Here is a 20335-nt window from a genome sequence, read left to right as displayed (position 1 = left end):
GAATGGTCACCGAGCTCCTTCCTCTATGGAAGACATTGTGTTTGGTGTAATAAAAGGAGCCAGGGGTTCCAGAGGACACAGGAACATGTCACACTGCCCCCATGAGTGTCCAATCAGCAAAACCCAGGAAACTCTATGGGCCACACAGCCTGGCTATTCAACTGGTAAATTATAAGAAAGAGAAAGGGATAAAGAGGCAAACACTTAAAAGGCATCATCAGGGGCATCTGAGTGGCTCAGTCAGTTAAGCTTCTGACTTTGGTTCATGTCAGGTCTGACTTTGGCTCATGGTCTGTGAGTTCAAGGCCCGCATGGGGCTCTGTGTTGACAGCTCGGAGCCTGGAGCCTGCTTGGGAATCTGGGTCTCCCTCCCGCTCTGCCCCTCCCCCACTGTCTTTCAAAAATGAATACATGCTTAAAAGTTTAAAAAAAAAAAAAGGCATAAAAAAAAAAAAAAAGAAAAGGGAGAGGGGCATCTGGGTGGCTCAGTCATTAAGCATCTGACTCTTGGTTTCGGCTCAAGTCATGATCTCATGGCTCATGGGATGGAGCCCCACATCAGGCTCTGTGCTGACAGCTCAGAGCCTACTTGGGATTCTCTTTCTCCCTCTCTCTTCGCCCATCTCCCCCTCGTGCTGTCTCTGTCTCTCTCAAAATAAATAAATAAACTGAAAACAATGTTTTTTATTTAAACACATTTTTTTTAAAGGGAGGGTAAGAATAAACCACAGAGTACAGGGAGGCACACGTGGATGACACAACTAGGGAAAACGGCGAGGAAGTGCCTATCCTAAAAGTCAGGGCAGTGGCTACTTGGGAGGCAGAGAAGGACATTTATTATTGGGAAGGGGCGTATGGAGGTCTTTGGGGTGCTGGCAAAATTCAGCATCTTGACCTCCAAAGGAGGCTGCTTTAAAATAAATAGAGAAGCTATACACTTGTTTTATATGGTGATCTGCGTTTCATGTTGCAATGAAAACGCGACAGCAAAGCAACAAGTTACTAAGTCTGGCACTGCAGAAGTGGCAGCTGTAACCCCCAGGAGGCTCCCAGAGGGCAGGGCACAGGGGAACGTCGGCCTGTAAGCCCCGTGACTCAACTTCAGACTCCCTGGGCTTTCTTTACAACCCCCGCATGGCCGGGCCCAGAGCCCAGGACTGTGCCTTGTGCTGGACAGGTGCTCGTTAAATTCCCACGTCACTCCCTCCACTGGAGGGAGAGGCGGGCGAGCAGCACTGCAGGGCCAGGCCCCCGGCCACCAGGCAGGGGGGAGTAACCTCCAAGTAGCCTCCCACGGGCCGGGCATTTGTACGATCGATGCCGAATTCCCTCTTCACAACAGCGCAGGTCCGGTGGTAGTATCTCTACCTCGCAGATGAGGACACAAGTCCCCAGGATCTTCCCTGGGTCACCCCGCAAGTCCGTCCCTTCCCACACCTGCTGTGGAATGACCACCTGGCCATCAACGCACTTAAATTCAGCTCTCCCGTGTCCGGGTTTCACATAGTGTCCACTTACCATCCTCTAACTTTGAAGAGATGCCTATTACGACTCTGCCTGCTTTTATTATCTCATTTATTTTTTTAAATTTTACTCCTGGAAAGAAGTCTCTGGTTATAGGGTCATAGGGCCGAGGATGTCACTAAAATTCCCTCTCTGTACAGATGAGGACACAGAGGCCTCCAGAGGCTTAGCAATCTGCCCATCCTCACTTAGCTAACTGCAGCCAGGACAAAAATTCTGGTCCTTAGTACATTACTCGGCCCTCATTTAACTACGAAGCCTCTTCCTCAACTGTTCTCCCCAGTGGCACAGTGAATTTCTATTGCGTTAGCTGCCCAGCACCCACAGGCTCTTCTTTCTTGGGGACAATCCGAGATTGTGAGTGCCACCAACTGTGGAAGCTTTTCCAGTCCCACTCTCCCCCTCTGTGCAAGCTAAACATTGATTGTAACCTATCACAGTCTTGGAACACTGTGGGGGGACCCAGAGGCACAGGGGCACTAGAAGTGAGAGGCCGGAGATTCTGGGACTGATAGGGGTCAGACCTTTCCTGGGCACAATCTCAGCCCTGCCCTTTTTCTCCCTGATTCCTGCCAAAGCCGGGGTCTCCAGCCTTCCCACCCAAAGGTGAGTAATCTGATCCTCTTCTGATCAATTCCTTTGTGGCTGAAATTAACCAGAGTAACTTCAGGTTGTTTGCAACTGTGTTTCCTAACTAATACCAGTGCATTTAAAAAGTTTCAATATCTCCATAGGTATCTCTACTAGCTGATACTGTACTGTCTTGACACATCACTGTAACAAAAGTATAAAATCTTGAATACAGTAATCACATATTATAAAACAATATATTAATAAATTAGCAATCAATCTTCTGGTGAAACTGCATGTTCTAGAAAGCTTTCTAATTTATGCAACAATTTAGGGGGTTCTTAAATGCCTGCAAGCACGTAACCAGTGCATGATAAACTCTGAAAACGACCCACGGCTTTTCCTCTCCAATAATCAATAAATTCCATTTAACTTCCAAGCAAAGCCACCTGTGGTCTCATGGGAGCTGGTGTCTTTCCATGTGGTAAAACCTACGTTACATGATTTGAAGATCGTCTCCGTATCCCATTCTATTCCTTCCTGCCATGGAAAATTCTGAGTGGACAGGTTCCAGTGGTGACTGCACGTGACACTCAGCCTTCCTCTGCATTTACTGAGTCACTAGGATGTAAGTCCTTTCATCGTGTTTTTCTTCTAGATTGAATTGTCAAGGCTGAGATACTTTTGGAAGAGGTGCTTTGCTTGAAATATTCGAATCTCAGTGAGGACAAAAGGTTTGAATAGAATGAAATATGAATGTTTTCATATGCTAATTATGGGGGGGGGGAGGGCGCCTGCTTAACACCTTACCAAATCTATGAATATTTTTAAAAACCAGAAGAAATTTTAAAAATAAACCAAATGAAATCAACATCTTGAGAACAACCCAGCAGACCCCGTTTGGTTCCCGTTGGAAAACAAGCGCGTTACACGTCACTGATTTTTGATGAACGGGGATTTAGAGAACGCAGCCCAACGACCCCCAAGGACCTCTCCTTCATCCTGCCCCCCGCCCCCATCTCCACCAGACCAGGGACAATGTGGGGAGTGTTTTATAGTATGCTGCTGTTCAATCCGAAGGGCTATTTTTGTTTCTCTGGGGTCTTTTGTTGAGCTCATGTACCCTTCCTTCTTTTGGGGGCAATTACGGTGGCAGTAGCTGGACTTCATCTTATCTCGTGTCTGGTCCTTACATCTGGCAAACAGCTGGCAGTGCCTCCCTTCCCCACCTTGGCCAACCCCAATTTGTAGAAATCTCACAGGTTCACAGAATCCCAAACCTAGGGAACTAGCAGGTTTTGAGACTCTTCTTAAAAGTGCTGTGAAATCACTTTTTTTTTTTTAAGTTTATTTATTTTGAGAGAGAGACGGAGTGAGTGAGGGAGGGGCAGGGAGAGAAGCCCATGCAGGCTCTGCACTGCCAGTATGGAGCCTGACACAGGGCTCGAACCCACAAACTGTGAGATCATGACCTGAGCTCAAACCAAAAGTCAGACGCTTAACTGACTGAGCCACCCAGGTGCCCCAATATCATCTTTCCAATGAAATCAGAGGAAACCTGATATATATGTAAGAGCCGAAGGCTGAACCATTCCAGGAGATGCCCTGCTCTCTCCTCCGAGCCCTCTCCATCAATACCAAGGCTTTGGCACAGTTTGGCAACCATTAATTTATTCAACTCCCATTAATAAATGCAAAAAAATATGGCTCATTCAACTAAGTCAATGGCACACCCAAAATAATGAATTATCCAGATATAATTCTGGGACCCCTATACTCTTTTCAGGTATCTTTATTTTATTTTTATTTTTTTAATGTTTATTTTTATTTTTGAGAGAAAGAGCACGCACGGGGCAGGGGCAGAGCCAGAATCCGAAGCAGGCTCCAGGCTCCGAGCTGTCAGCACAGAGCCCGACGCGGGGCTTGAACCCACAAACCGTGAGATCGTGACCTGAGCTGAAGTCGGCCGCTTAACCGACTGAGCTACCCAGGCACACCTCAGGTATCTTTATTTCATTAAACAAAAGGCAGCTTCTTCCAGCTGCAAAACCTAGAAATTAACCACATGAAGGAGCTTCTCATTCAGTTTTTATCAACAATGACTGTACTAATACTCACCTGAAGTCAAATGGTAACATTTCCCTGTGGTTATTACATAGTATACATATAAGCACTGTTGTTTGCAAAGGGCCCTTATGATCATTTCCACCAGGATGGTCTGAATGTACAGCCACCGTCCCCCCATAGGTACACCATCGGAATGAAGATGCTTTGAGAAGCTGAAACACGACTGTGCATTAGTGAATCTGAATAGGATCCGGACTTAAAGAACGTGAACCAACAAGAGATGGGCTGACCTGCACATCCAATCAAAAAAGCTTCGAGGATACGAAGCACCATCAGAAATAAGAAAGGCAAAGCTTAAACTGAAGGGGCTGGGGATGATAAAAGAATTAAATATGACATGTCTGATCGGACTCCTTCTGCAAAGCAGCAGAAATAATGCTGGGAATAAACCCACACTTCCCAAGAGAGGACAGTACATGAGCCAAAGCATTAAGCACAAGGTGGGATGGGACCAGAAATAAGAATTCCAGAAGAAACTGGTTTTTTTTTTTTTGTTTGTTTGTTTGTTTTTTTTTTTATTTTTGGGACAGAGAGAGACAGAGCATGAACGGGGGAGGGGCAGAGAGAGAGGGAGACACAGAATCGGAAACAGGCTCCAGGCTCCGAGCCATCAGCCCAGAGCCTGACGCGGGGCTCGAACTCACGGACCGCGAGATCGTGACCTGGCTGAAGTCGGACGCTTAACGGACTGCGCCACCCAGGCGCCCCCAGAAGAAACTGTTTTAAAAACATGATACACTAGGGGCGCCTGGGTGGCTCAGTCAGTTGAGCGTCTGACTTCGGCTCAGGTCATGATTTCAGTTCCTGAGTTCGAGCCCCGCGTCAGAATCTGCGCTGACAGCTCGGAGCCTGGAGCCTGCTTCGGATTCTGTGTCTCCCTCTCTCTCTGCTCCTCCCCTGCTCATGCTCTGTCTCTCTCTCTCTCTCTCTCTCTCAAAACAAATACACGTAATAATAAAAAAAATTTTTTTTTAATAAAAACATGATACACTTTATAAAACCTTTGTAAAAAAAAAAGTTTAGGCAGAATGAGAAAGAAAGTGCATTTATTAGCTACTAAGAGGGAGTTCAGAAACCAGAGCCCTGAGAGCTGGACACAGATTTGAGGGAGAAAGAAAGAGGAAGATTTAATAATAAGATTTAATTAAAACAGACACTTTTTAAAAGTCTTAACACAGCCTACTTCTAAATCAGTGGGACCTGAATAGCAATTATGTTTGAATTATAATTTGTATTTATTTTTTTCTAAAACTTAATCTTGTTGCCAAGATTTCCTTATTCTTTTTCTGAAATCATTTCAAAGTAGTCCCTCCAAAGACACAGCATATATGAGTTGTAATAAAGGAAAATAGATTCTGAAGGCAGTAGGGTGTTCATAAAAAATCTAGATGTCCCCTCTAGAATATTCTAGAGGAATAAACGGTCCCACAGCCTAGCCCCCCTCTCCTGCTTTGACTCTGGCATGAGGTCGCACACGAGGATTTCTACATTGAAAGTTCATTTGGGGGCGCCTTGGGGGCTCAATTGGTTACGTCTGACTCTTGATTTTAGCTTAGGTCATGGTCTCACCTTTTGTGGGATCAAGCCACGTGGGCGTCCCTCTCCCCGTCCCCCGCTCACACTCTTTCTCTCAAATAAATCAACATTTAAAATATCAATCCATAAAAAGCTCATTTGGCATAATATTTACCTTGTTCACCTCCCTCTGATAGCTGTACTTTATAACCTCTCTTCTGAAATGTGATCTGTATTTCTAGCAAGATCCATTTGTCGTGGTAAAACAGTGTTGCTGTCCAGGAATCTCAATTCCAGCGAAGGTGTTGCTAACCCAGAAGGGAAACGATCATTTCTGAGCAAGACATCCTGCTGATGGTAAGTGACTTGCCAACAAGGTGTGCATACCTGGGACTGCAGGGGTCGAAGGAAAAGAGGCCCCAAGCAGCCCACGCATACGTCGCGTGTGCATCTCAGAGCCAAGTGAAGGAGGGACACCCCAAGTGCTGTCAAACAGCCTCCAAGTGGCTGGAAAGAAGGAAGCGCCTTCCGGGTACAATCACCAGAGACGGCCACGTGGGAAAGGACGTGGGGAAGGAAATCAGCTGGTGTGGCGGCCACCAATTTGGCTAGTCTCTTCTTATCCAGGTATCCTCACGTTAACTCAGGCCACACCTAGCCGTCTTTTTCCCCCCGGCTTCAGGCCCAAGCAATGCACTTTTCGGACAGCGGAGCAGTTCTAATCCCACGAAATTTCAAGGGTTGGTAACTACGGGTTCTGAAATGTCACCACCACGCCCCTAAGAATGCAGACGACGGAGGACAAACTCCCCCAATGACAGCCACCTGTCTGGACGAGGCTGCTTCCGATTCCCAGAGCCACTCAGGTGACCTCACGGCCCCTGGGTCGAGGGGCCAAAAGAGAGGCTGCCTTGTGCCCCACGGGACGGGGAGCAAGCAGGGAGACATCACAGCGTACTCGGCCCAATCTGCGGCCCTGGGATACCCTTGCCTGAAAAGGCGGTTTTGTTCCGGGAAGGCAGAGTCTTGGGAGCAAGACTGAAAGCTTTTAACTGGTCTAATAAGGGGGGAAAAAAATGGGGACAGCGGTCCCAGGGAATATTCCATTAAATTACCTTCAAGCTGGAAGCCTGCCTATAAATTAAAAACTTGCAGGAAGATAAGACCATCCCTTCCAAGGCACTGAGGTCTACAGAAGATATGTAAATAAATGCTGACATAACCCTGCTCTCAGGCTGTTCTGTTTTCTGACTACCAAAACGACAACAGTCATTATGGAAAATATGGAGACGGATGAAGAAAAATATCAGTTTCCCACAATCAATATAAACACCCAGGGAGGGTCACTATTAATATTTTATTCCATATCTTTCCAATCCACTTATACCCTCTCTTCCACTAATTCAAAGAAGCTCATTTTCCCCCACAAACTCTGCAGGTGGGACATATCTTACAACCAGAGGTGCCTCTGACACCATTTTTCTTTGTTAGCAGAACATAAAACGTAGTGCCAATGTCGTGACGGCTGGAAAAAACGTAGTGCGGGTGTGGGGGCTCCCGTATACGTTTCACACAGTTAAGATCATGCCATTAGTAAACTCTTTTTGAACTAGGAGAGTTTGCAATTTATCAGAGTTCGCAACTTCTTACAGCTGTCGACAGGATTAAATCTTCATTTCGAGCCAAGCTGACACTCAAAATTAGCCACCCTGGAATAGTAGACAAGATACAGAGAGAAACGGAAGGATACTGTGGAAAACCGCCTCCTTCTATAAGAGGGACCCTTCTTTTGACTAACACAACAATACCGTACGACCACAGATGTGGCTGCCAACGCCTGCTTCCTTCAGAGCGCGGCAGTCACGGATCAGTGTCCCTGTTTTCCCAGCGGCTGGGCTCAGAAGGTCCAGTGGACGGACAGGACGTTGGAGCAGACAGAGATGGTGACAAAAAAAGACACAGCTTCAGCTCAGAGGCCAGCAAGCCAATGCCAGCAAGAACAAACCAGAAAACCGCCGACCACGGCGCTTTCCGTCGCCTGGCCATCTGTGCCCTCTCCCTGTCCCCATTACAGTTCCTACTGTGCTCATGGCCAGCTTTCCCGCAACACATGCCCTCCTTCTCTAAGGGGTGCTTGGAAACGCCTCGCTTAAGAGCTGGCGGAGAGCAGGCAGACCCGGGTCACGGGAGGCTCAAGTTGGGCCCTGGCTTTCTTGGGCTTGGGGGCCTCAGTTATAAAATGAGGAACGGGCCGGGTCTGTAATTTTCCAGGACACCTCGAGCTGGCCACGAGTCCCCTGGGGGAGCGGGAGGAGGACGGGATGTACAGTGCTTGAGAGAAAGCAACGCCTGATCCCTTTCATTTGTCTCTAGGTATCATATTGATTTTGTAATTTCAAAAGCATGAGGGCTTTTTGTTGGCATTTTTGTTTTTCAGATTAGGGCAGGGATTTAAAAAGCATGGGAGACCGTGGGCTAAATGTGGGGGACCTGCGCACTGTTTGCTCAAGTTTCTTCTAGCTTTAAAATCCAAATGTCTCCCTGAGTTGATCAGTGAACTCCCCAGCCCTCCCTGGCACACCCAGGGACCCCCCCACAATGAGGTGCTAATAAATCTCTTTAGTCCCACGGGGTCCTGGCTAATACTTCAAGAAGGAAGGAGGTCTTTACCCCCCCAAAAGCACCTGGCCAGGAGCACAGAAAGCCCACTCAGGGTTTAAGGGCAATACATCATGTTCAGTTCTGCCTTCATTTTTTCCAAATCAGATTTACAATTTCTTTCATTGTCAATATAATCTAAGAAGTATATTACAGCTGACTCCTGAACACGGGTTTGAACTGCACTGGTCCATACAGCCCAGCACCATAAAACGTATTTTCTCTTCCCTGTGATTTTCTTTTCTTCCTTAACATTCTCTCTTCTCTGGCTTACTTTATTGTAAGACTACTGTATATAACACAGACAACATACAAAATACGTGTCCATCAACTGACTATGTTATCTGTTAGGCCTCCGGTCAACAGTAGACTATTAGTAAAGTTTTTAGGGACTCCAAAGTCACCTGTGAATTTTCAACTGCATGGGGGAGGGGTCAGGGGCGCTGACCCTCGAGCCACCTTGTCCGAGGGTCAACGGTATTATTTCTCTCATTCTCCCTTTGCAGTCATTCCTTCTATCTTAGAAACAAAACCCAAAAAACCACACAAACACAGAAGCTTCTGGCTTGCCGACCGTGCGTGCCAACCGGAAGCCTGTGTCTGCTTCACAAGTGCTTTGGAGACGCTGTGCAGGCAGGGGTGTCCTCAAGTCCCGGATGGGAGGGACACAGGGTGGGCGCGAGGCCCCAGGGCCAGGGAAATGGGAGCTCACAGGGTACTGGGCTAATGGAGAGCACATACAGATGTGACCGGCCGCTGGCGGGGGGCCTTCTCGGGGTGAACACGAAGGCCCTGCGTTTAGGAGGAAGTCTAATTGCCAGTGTCATCCCGGCACGATCCAGAAACACTGTGGCTTCGCGAATCTGAGCCGGGGCCCTGCGCTGCACCGACTCCGGTGAACCTTCCAAGCACAAGTTCCCTCCAAGGCCTGTACAGAACCAACCAGCCACCCCACCCCCCGGAAGTCTCACTGTCACCCCTGGCTGTGGCTGTGGTGGGGACACAAGTCTCCCGATCCACTCCAGACAGCATGAGGCTTGCCCGGGGACCGCTGGGGAACTGTCAGCCTCTAGTCGTCTGCCTTCCTTTTGCCTCTGTTCCCCCACCTCCCCCGAGCCCTGCCCACCACCATCCCCAGAAGTACTTCTGAGGGACGCAGGGGGTGGCTTTCCCTGTAAGAAGGCCGACGATCGGAGTGCGGATGGGACAGCATGGAAGGTGGGGACTTGAGTTCACCTTACAGCTTAGGAGAGGAAAGATCCCGGAGAGGCGTGGAATACAGAGAACAGAGAGAAGTAAGAGATGTTACGTAAGAAGGAGCAGATTTAACAACGAATTGGTTTTGTGAGACAGGGTGTCAAAGCCAGATCCTGGGGACGAGAGCCGAGCCTGCGGTTTCCAGAAGAGACAGCCGGGGTCTGGGGGAGAACTCCAGCAGGAAACTGGCGCTCAGGGTGTCCTGGGTGCTGCTGTCCAGGCTCCGGGGCCCAGAGCCTGCACGGCTCAGACACTCCTACCCACCACTTAGCAGCTGATAAAACATTTTTTTGAGGTGGACGCATAGGTCACGCTCAGGCCTGGCTGAACACAGAGGAGAATGGTGGGATGACCCAGTAATAGCTTGAAAGCCACGGGGCTCTTCAGAGAAAACCCTGGCGGTATATAAACCCCAGCATCATCGTTCAGTGTGGCCCCGGCTGGTGTCCTCTCGGCTTTTTATCCCAACGGCCTCGCAGAGAAGCTGACGGCTCATTAGATCTTTCTCACTTGTTCCTCCTGGTTCCCGGAAACTTCGCCTCTGCAGCCAGCATCTAATCTGCGTCTACACCCGTGCCGCGAAGGCCCAGGCCGCACATACAGGAGGCGGCCCTGGTGCCGAGGGTCCCTCTCGGGGGCAGGGAGCGGGGTGCGGCCCAGGTCCCAAACCCCACCGACCAGCCCCTTTGCAGAGCTCCCGGGGCAGAGCAGCATGGGGGTGACTTGGCTGGTGTCACGGAGAGGCATCTTCTGGCGTCACCTGTGAGCCAGCCTCTGTTCTGGGGCTGACGGCGGATCTGAGGGCAGAAAGCCAGGCACCAGGCCCGGTTTCCGGAAGACAGTCAAGTGCTTTCACAAGCATCTCAAGCCCTCAGGACTGGAACAAGGGTGCCCAAGGGTCCCCATTCCAGAAGGCAGGGGACCCTTAAGCACCCAGGGGCACGTGCTGGAGACTGGAGCTTTGCACCTCGGCTCCTCTCTGGGGCGGTCTTTCTGCTCGGGTCTGCTCCCCGCTCCCCGCAAAGTTCCTGTTGTAAACCCCACCCCCCCTTCCTTCACCCCCCTTGCCTCTCCGACCCCATATTTTTACTCTCTGCAGGCTCAAACGCAAACAGTGCATTCTGGCAAAGGCACCTCCACCTTTACCCGCAAGCTCATAGGTGAAATCGGGGGAGGAGGGGCACAAGGGGGCAGGGAGGTGGGGCCAGTCCCTCCCACTTCCCCTGATTTCACGACGGCTCATGGAATCAGGCTCATCGTTGCTCAGCCGCTTCTCGCCAGCAGAAATTCTACTTGGAGATACTTGTGAGACGTGAAGTTTCCTGCCCGTCGGGAAGGCGATCAAATGTTCCCCAACAGACATTTTGTCCCGCCCTCCCTCACCTCTCGGAGCACAGGGCCAACCTGGGGCTCCTCCTCCTGGCCCCGATGTGCTCTCCTGCGTCGGCACAGTGATCCCAGGGAGCCGTGCCGGTTCAGTCTCAGACTGTCTCCCACACTGGCCTCCACGCCCCCTGCTAGCACCTAGCCCAGGTCTGGCCAGGCGCTCAGTAACATCGGGGGAAAGAACAAATGAATTCACGCTCCCTGAGGAGTGGAGCAGACTGCCGGTTGAGAGCTCAAGCACCCGAATTTGAATCCCAGGGCCATTACTTATTACCAGTGAGAGCCTCAGTTTCTACGTCAGTAAAATGGGGATGACAGGCACACCAACGCTTAAAGGAACAATGTGAGGGATAAGGAAGATGGGGAAGGTAAAAGCCTGAGCACCGATCAGATCGGGGGCAAAAGCAGGTAGGAAACAGGAGGGGGGGCACACAGACTTTCTTCATATTCTAGCAGCTGCCAGGTATCGCCTGGAAATGTGGAAAATATACCCACCAATGTGATGTGGTGGTTGACTAAGCACCATCAGGGCATGATTATGTCCAAAGAGGAAACTATGAACAGTGCCCCAGCGGCCGAGGGCCTGCGGGAGGCAGCGTCTGGGGGCTACAGGAGGCAGCCGCAGAAATCAAAACCACAAATCTATTAGACAAGTTCCAGTGGGAAGCCGGCTCTCGATTTGTCTCGCCTCCCAACTGTCACCCTGCTGGCAGGAACTGAGGCGATCGCTCCATCAGACCCCGAATCCCTTTTGCTTTCTGCGTGGAGGCCTGCAATCCTCCCTCCTCCCCCTGCTCTCCCCTCGCGGTGCTGCCCACGAGATACCGCCCACACAGCTCTGCCCAGACTAATTCATGTGCCTTGGAAACTCCTTCTGCCAGTTTTCTCAACATTTCACGAAGCAAACAGTCCTAGCAAGACCGGGTAGGGGCAAGGGGAGGAGGGGAGAAAAATCCAATAACATCACAGAACAGCCTTAATAAAGGACTTCGGCATTTCGGGGTTCCCAGTAATTTGCGCATCAGGCATCGTTTTCCAATCTGGAAGTTACATGGATGAAAGGAGGGCCCCTTCACAGCCACGTTCCCATGCAGACCGCCAGCCGTTCGGCACAGAGGCAGCCCCCAGCACAGCAAAACCAGTCACACATACAAAATTCTAAAGAAGGCAATGTCAGGCACAGCTCACTGACCATCCCAGCACCCGCTGGCCATCCCCTTCCCTCAGGCAGCTTGACCAAAGAAGCTAAAAAGACTGAACCTGCTTTCCTTAGCTTCCGTTGAAGCTGGGGAGTAGCCACATGACATAACTGGGGCTAACAGAACCTCAGTGGGATTTTGTTGGGGGAGTTGTGGGAAAGTTCTTGCTTTCCAGGTAACAGAAACAGTCACACTGCCCCCCTTCTGCTTCTGTCTTGCATGGAAATGTGATATCTGGAGCTGCAGCAGCCATCTTGCCACCAAGAGGTGATAAGGCAGGAAGGAAAAGGCTGAGAGAACCCCCAAGATGCCAACTCAGAGCCCTATCCTGGTTCAGTCCCAGCACCTTGGGCCTTTTTATATGGGAAAAATCAACTCCCATCTGCTTAAGACACCCATAGCTCAGGTTTTCAGTTACTTGCAGCTAAAAGCATTACCAGTTGATCTGAGACCTCATCCTTAATCTATATAGCATGATCTCCTTACTGATTCAACGCTATTTCTATCATACCAGGTTTTAAGGTAGATGTCATATCATTTGATCCTTAAAGTTTCTTTCTTTCTTTTTTTTTTTTTTAAGTTTATTTTTGAGAGAGAGAGAGAGCACACTGTTAGTGCAGAGACTGATGCAGGACGCGAACCCACGAACCGTGAGGTCATGACCTGAGCCAAAATCAAGAGTCGGATGCTTATATAAGGTACCTATATAGATGTATAGGTACATCTCCACTCAACAGTCTCAGGGCCACTCCGACTCAAAGGGTCGGGACTACGTCTCTTCCAGACTCCCTACCGCAGTCAGTAGCTCAGTCATCTGCTTTGTGTCCGGCTCAGGGTCCTGCCTAATGACACCAGCTCCTACACATTGTCATCCAATAGGCGATGAAGTGCTACAAATTTCACCATCTGAGTATTTTTCTAACCTACCCATCTCCCCCCACTACTCCCACCTGTAGCCTAAGTCATACACACCTGGACTATTGTCATAGCCTCTTAGCAGGCCTGCCTGCATCCACACTGCCCTTTCCACAGTGAATTTATAAAAACCACACATTTGACCGTGTCATTGCCTTTCTTAGAGTCCTTCCATGGTTTCCCATGGCCTCCATGATGAAGTCCAAACTCCTTAAGACCTAAAAGGACACGCCTGATCTGGCCCCTAACCCTCTCCAGCTTCTCCAGCCCTAGTTAGTCTTTCCTCCTGGCTCTCTGTTCCGGTAATACTGTCGTTCCTCCAGCTTCTCAACGTCATCAGATACATTTCTACTTTGGGGCCACCACGCATGATGTTCCCTTTGAAAGAGCTCCCCTCCAGCTTTATGGCTTTGCTTTAACCCTTACTCATCCCTCTGGAGCCCAGTGACTTTCTGTTTCAGATATTGTGCTTTTCTGTTCTAGATTTCCAGTTCTTTTTTTTTTTTTTTTTTAAATAGTTTCCATTTCTCTTCTGAGATTCACCATCTGTTCCCTCATTATGACCATCTTTTCCTTTAAGTCCCAGACCATTGATATAACAGATGTCTCTGGCTTTCTCTCCTAATTCCAACATCTGGGTCATCTCTGAATCTATTTCTACTGGGCTGCCCCCTCTCCACTCCCCTTTTTCTTTCTTGATTATGAGCCACACTTTCCTGATTCTTTGCAAGGCTAGTACTTTTTTTTTTTTTTTTTTTTAATTATTATTATATGTTGGACACACAAGTAAAAAACCAACCATACTGGGAGTCGAGATCATATGGTCTCCTCTAAAGGTGTTGAGTTTTGTTCTGAGAGTTCCTTTTGAAACTGTCAGGCTTACTTTTATTTTTTATTAAGTCGAGTCTATGCTGATTTTGTTTTTGGCTCTAGGGGGTCATCCCTACTTCTCACATATGGCCTTTTGGGGCTCTCAACTCCATACTGCTGGCTGGGCCATAACCCCAAGATCTCTGAGCACCGAGCAGTCTGCTCGTATCTCTGGTCTCCTCTCAATCTTGTTATCACCATTTTCTACTAGGCCTCATAGAGTCCCGCTTTGTGCACATGCAGCCCTCAGCAGAGGCCCTGCGGTGAACACAGGTTTCTGCTCCCCCGCACCACTCTCACACCACACCCTGGTCTCCCGATTTTCAGGGAAAACGAAGTGCTGACCTCCAAAGACAGCTTTTTCAATAAACCTGTGCAGGAGTTCAGCGAGAACCAGGTGAATCACCATGGTAACTAACAATTTCCGCTGAACAGTTGAAAACTCACAGCTGATGAGTTCAAGAATAATGTCCCTCAGTGAGATTATAACATTTTCAACTGGAGGCAATGGTCGAAAAAAAAAAAAAAAAAAAAAAAAAGAGCTAATTAGATGGCCTTCCCACAATGCCTAGTACAGAGTCAGCTTGGGGTGACCTGGCTGCCCTCCCAGTAACACAGTGGAGTAGACAGGGGCTCCCACGGCCTGGGATGTTATACAAAGCAAGGTCCTCAGCTTTGTTTTTCTGTCTCTCAATATTCCTGTGTGCTTAAAAGGAGCAAGGCACTGTGTTAACAAGTTCTAATGGGTAGTTTTCCAAATCCATATGCTATTCTCCGCTACATTCCGGATTAATTATAATGGGAAAACTGCCTCATTTGAGACGTGTCTTTTGAGTGAGAAAACTGGAGGTCAATATCCATATGGCACTGGTATTGTGAGTTGGTGTACTGAAGTTCTAATTCAGCCAAGTTTTGCAGTGATCGGGGGTTATTTTTAACTTTGTGCTTTCTTTGCATATAAGGAGTACAGTATTGCGGGGGGGGCGGGGGGGAGCGCCTGGATGGTTCAGTGGGTTAAGCATCCGACGCTTGATTTCAGCTCAGGTCACGACCTCGGTTCGGGGGACTGAGCTCCGCATCGGGCTCTGTGCTGACAGCACGGAGCCTGCTTGGGATTCTCTCTCTCCCTCTCTCTGTCTGCCCCTCCCCTCCTCAAAATAAATAAACTTAAAAAAAAAAGGAAGTACAGTATTGGATCTGACCCAAAGGCCATTTCGGCCCACTACCCTGTCTCCGACAGAGCACCTCACGGGCTGCTACGGATGGACAGAACTATCCGTCTCATGATGTCTTTAACTTTTTAAAGCCTGTTTATGTCCAGTCTTAAGCTGAAAAGTATGGAGATGATCTAACTGCCACGGGAAACATCCCTGATATGCTCTAGTCACTTGTCTCTGGAGTTTCCGGGAGCGATCCCTCAATCCCATATCCCGAAACTTGGTAACCTTGGAGGGGATCTTGCACGGAGTGATTCTGGCATACCCAGAACGGGTCCTTCTGCTCAGGCTAGTGGTGATTTAATAAGCAGTCTCCCTCTTTCAATGGCTGGCTTTGCCTTGAATCCCCGACCGCATGAAAAGCCAAAAGGCACTTTAGAGACCACTTGGTCCCACCGTCTCCTTCTAATGATGAGAAAACAGAGCCTCCCGACTCACACCAGTTTATACTGTTAATCAGGGACACAAGAGTTAAAATCGGAGCTTTGGCTCCCGGCTTAGTTAATTTTCACTCCGGCTTCGCTTCCTGGAGACCATCTCCTCATGCCTTTTAGACTGTCTTCTCTGGACCCTCTGAAATGTCATTCTATCTGGAGGTTTTACTAGTACTATACCAATGAAGATGCCTTTTTTTTTTTTTCCTTTCTCACTTTACAATTGCAAATAAAGTCATATGTTTTTTGGCCTGTACGGCAACACAATGATTGAGTGTTGAAAGGTCAGCAAATAACAGCCAACGATGACCTCCCGGGGCCATTCTGGAAGTACCCCTAAAACACTCAAATCCATCACCCTCTAAATGAGCGGTCCTGAGTCTCATGTGCCACACCTGTGGCTCTAAGAGCCCTTGCCAGAGTTCATCCTCAACAGTGAGTCCCTGTAATACCCGGAAGACCTTGGCATTGCCTCCCAACACACGCGGCACTAACTGGGGCACCTCCAGGCTGACACTCACCTTTGCATAAGCAGTTGTCTTAATAAACCACTGTCTGAGGTACTTCTGTTCCACCTTTGCTCCAGAACGCCACGAACAGCCATGCTCATCCACCTGCTCGTTGGCAAGCACCGTTTGATCCACTGGGTCCCAGTTGACCAAGGCCTGTTATAACCCATAAAACAAAATGGTAAAATCTGGTGAGCATCCTGAAGAGGGTCATCTTCAGCTTCTTACATGTGAGAAGATCCGTAAGTGCGGTATCTCTGTATCTCTGCTCTGAGGCTTGAGGGCATCTCCTTGGAGTACTGCTTGGCAAGGAAACCCCTAGCAACCTGTAACAAGGAAGAGCGTATGAACCACCTCTTGGTGGTGGAACAGGCTCCGGAGCCTGGGAGTTGAGGCGGCAGAAGAGTAGGGAGAGCCTAAGCGTGTCTCGTCCCTCGGATGCAGCGAGATGGTGAGCGAATCGTTCTGAACACCCGAGAATCAAGCAGAGGTCTGAGAGAACAAAAACTGCCAGTCTGCGAGTAAAAAAGCGACCACCTTGTGGAAAGCACGGCGTATGGAGAGTTGATCTGGGGGAGACAAAGCTACAAGTGTGGCAGCAGGGAGGAAGCCTGGTTACGGAGGCTACTGCAAAGTATTTTAAGCAGCAGAACACAAAATTCTAACTTTCAGAAGTCCGTTACAGTGGGGGAAGTGCCTGGCTTAAAGGCGCTCGCGTAGCAAAGCGGGAGGAATGTTAGGAGTGACAGCAAGGTCTGAGGGTCCCCTGGTCACAAGAGGGATGGGTGGCACCAACATGCCATGCTGCGTCTCGGCACAGGAGTGGGGAACTGAGGCTGTTTCGGGTAGTAAGCAGGGGTTCTGGCTTTCTGCTGTTTTGACGTAAACTGAACCGCTGTGCGGTCCTGCGGCCGCTTTCCTCACACAAGCTGGCAAAAGCGTGGTGAGAGCCTCTCTCAGAGGCACAGAGCCCCACAGAGCTGACAGCACAGAGCCTGCTTACATCCTCTGTTTCCCTCTCTCTCTCTGCCCCTCCCCTTCTCTCTCTCTCTCTCAAAAATAAACATTAAAAAAAAATAACAAACATAAAGAATTGATAATAATAGCGGAGGGATTTAACATCCCACTTACAGCATGGACAGATCATCGAAGCGGAAAATCAATAAGGAAACAATGACTTTGAATGACACACTGAACCAAATGGACTTAGATATATTCAGAACATTTCATCCTGAAGCAGCAGAATAAACATTCTTTTTTTTCTAACTGCTTATTTATTTATTTTGAGGGGGGAGGGGCAGAAAGAGAGAGAGGGAGAGAATCCCAAGCAGGCTCCGCACTGTTAGCACAGAGCTCAATGCAGGGCTCGATCCCATAGATGGTAAGATCATGACCTGAGCCAAAATCAAGAGTTGGGCACTCAACTGACTGAGCCACCCAGGCACCCCGTGAAAACATATTCTTTTTGAGCACACATGGAACATTCTCCAGAAGAGACCACATACTGGGTCACAAATTAAACCCTCAACAGGTACAAAAAAGATCAAGATTATACCATGCATGTTTTCAGATCATATTGCTATGAAACTTGAAGTCAACCACAAGAAAAAATTTGAAAAGTTCTCAAATACATGGAAGTTAAAGAACATCCTACTGAAGAATAAATGGGTTAACCAAGAAATTAAAGAAGAAATAAAAAAATACATGGAAGCAAATGAAAATGAAAACACGACAGTCCAAACCCTTTGGGATGCAGCAAAGGCAGTCCTAAGAGGGAAGTATATTGCAATTCAGGTACATCTCAAGAAGCAAGAAAGGTCCCAAATAACCTAACCTTACACCTAAAGGAGCTAGAAAAGGAACAAATAAAGCAAATAAAGCCTAAAGCCAGCAGAAGAAGGGAAATAATAAAGATTAGAGCAGAAACAAATGATACTGAAACAACAACAACAACAACAAAAAACAGTAGAACAGATCAATGAAACTAAGAGCTGGTTCTTTGAATTAACAAATTGATGAACCTCTAGTCAGACTTCTCGAAAATAGAAAGGACCCAAATAGACAAAATCATGAATGAAAGAGGAGACATCACAACCAACACCACAGAAATACAAACAACTGTAAGAGAATACTATGAAAAAGTATATGCCAACAAACTGGGCAATCTGGAAGAAACAGACAAATTGCTAGAAAGTCACAAACTACCATAACTGAAACAGGAAGAAATAAAAAATTTGAACAGACCCATAACCATCAAAGAAACTGAATCAGTAATCACAAATCTCCCAACAAACAAGAGACCTGGGCCAGATGGCTTCCCAGGGGAATTCTACCAGACATTTAAAGAAGAGTTAATACCTATTTTTCTCAAATAGAAGGAAAACTACCAAACTCATTCTACAAAGCCTTGATTCCAAAACCAAAGACCCCACAAAAAAGGAGAATTACAGGTCAATATCCCTGAGGAATATGGTTGTAAAAATTCTCAATAAAATACTAGCAAATCGAATTCAACAGTACATTAAAAGAATTATTCACCATGATCAAGTGGGATTTATTCCTGGGCTGTAGGGCTTATTCAATATTCACAAATCAATCAACATGATACACCACATTAATAAAACAAAAGACAAGAACCATACGATCCCATCAATAGATGCAGAAAGAGCATTTGACAAAATACAGCATCGATTCTTTCTTTTTTAAAAAATTTTTTTAATGTTTACTTATTTTTGAGAGACAGAGATAGAGCATGAGTGGGAGGGTGGGGCAGAGAGAGAGGGAGACACAGAATCCAAAGCGGGCTCTAGGCTCTGAGTTGTCAGCACAGAGTCCGACGTGGGGCTTGAACCCACGAACTAGGAGATCATGACCTGAGCCAAAGTCAGATGCTTAACCAACTGAGCCACCCAGGTGCCCCATACAACATCCATTGTCCATTAAAACCTCAACAAAGTAGGGATAGATGGAACACACCTCAACATGATAAAGGCCATATAAGAAAAACCCATAGCTAATATCATCCTCAATGGGGAAAAACTGAGAGCCTTTCCCCTACAGTTAGGACCGGGACCAAGGATGTCCACTCTCACCATTACTATTTAACATAGTACTGAAAATCTTAGCCTCAGCAATCAGACAACAAAAAGAAATAAAAGGCATCCAAATCGGAAAAGAAGAAGTCAAACTCTCACTATTTGCAGACAACATGATACTCCGTGTAGAAAACCCAGAGGACTCCACCAAAACACTGCTAGAACTAATACATGAATTCAGCAAAGTTGCAGGATATAAAATCAATGTGCAGAAATCGGTTGCATTTCTATATACCAATAACGAAGCAGCAGAAAAAGAAATCAAGGAATCCATCCATTTGCAACTGCACCAAAAACGGTAAGATACCCAGGAATAAACCTAACCAAAGAAGTAAAAGATGTGTACTCTGAAAACTATAGAACCCTTATGAAAGAAATTAAAGAGGATACAAAGAAACGGAAAAGCATTCCATGCTCATGGACTAGAAGAACAAGCATTGTCAAAATTATTACTACCCAAAGCAATCTACGTATTTAATGTGATCCCTATCAAAATACCACCAGACTTTTTCACAGAGCTAGAACAAACAATCCTAAAATTTGTATGGAACCACAAAAGACCCTGAATAGCCAAAGCAATCCTGAAAAACAAAAACAAAACTGGAGGCATCATGATTCCGGATTCCAAGCTATATTACAAAGTTGCAGTCATAAAGACAGTATGGTACTGGCATAAAAACAGACACGTAGATCAATGGAACAGAAGAGAAAACCCAGAAATGGACCCACAACTATATGGCCAACTAATCTTTGACAAAGCAGGAAAGACTATCCAATGGAAAAAAAGACAGTCGCTTCAACAAATGGTGTTGGAAAAACTGGACAGCGACATACAGAAGAATGAAACCGGGCCACTTTCTTATACCACACACAAAAATAAACTCAAAATGGATGACAGACTTAAATGTGAGACAGGAAACCATCAAAATCCTAGAGGAAAAAGCAGGCAAAAACCTCTTTGACCGCAGCCACAGCAACTTCTTACTAGACACGTTGCTGAAGGCAATGGAAACAAAAGCAAACATGAACTCTTGGGACTTCATTAAGATAAAAAACGTC

The 20335-nt window shown here is 47.4% G+C and overlaps 1 protein-coding gene across 12 annotated transcripts in view; it reads right to left on the bottom strand.

Moving 5' to 3' along the window:
- Positions 1-20335, bottom strand: part of LARS2 (leucyl-tRNA synthetase 2, mitochondrial) — a 188454-nt gene that overhangs the window by 76096 nt on the left and 92023 nt on the right. For all 12 annotated transcript variants that reach the window (XR_008420593.1, XR_002071834.2, XM_053898226.1 and 9 more), the window contains one exon: positions 16194-16337. Coding sequence is in view for 9 of the 12 variants with exons in the window: in XM_053898226.1 (XP_053754201.1) it covers positions 16194-16337 (144 nt within the window). In the remaining 3 variants the exon portion in view is untranslated. The remainder of the gene's footprint in view (positions 1-16193; positions 16338-20335) is intronic.

Source organism: Panthera pardus, unplaced genomic scaffold, assembly GCF_024362965.1.
Source record: "Panthera pardus isolate Hobbes unplaced genomic scaffold, ASM2436296v1 HiC_scaffold_8, whole genome shotgun sequence".
Classification (NCBI taxonomy): Eukaryota; Metazoa; Chordata; class Mammalia; order Carnivora; family Felidae; genus Panthera; species Panthera pardus.
The sequence above is the reverse complement of the archived record's forward strand: the minus strand, read 5'-3'. Positions and strand labels throughout refer to the sequence as shown.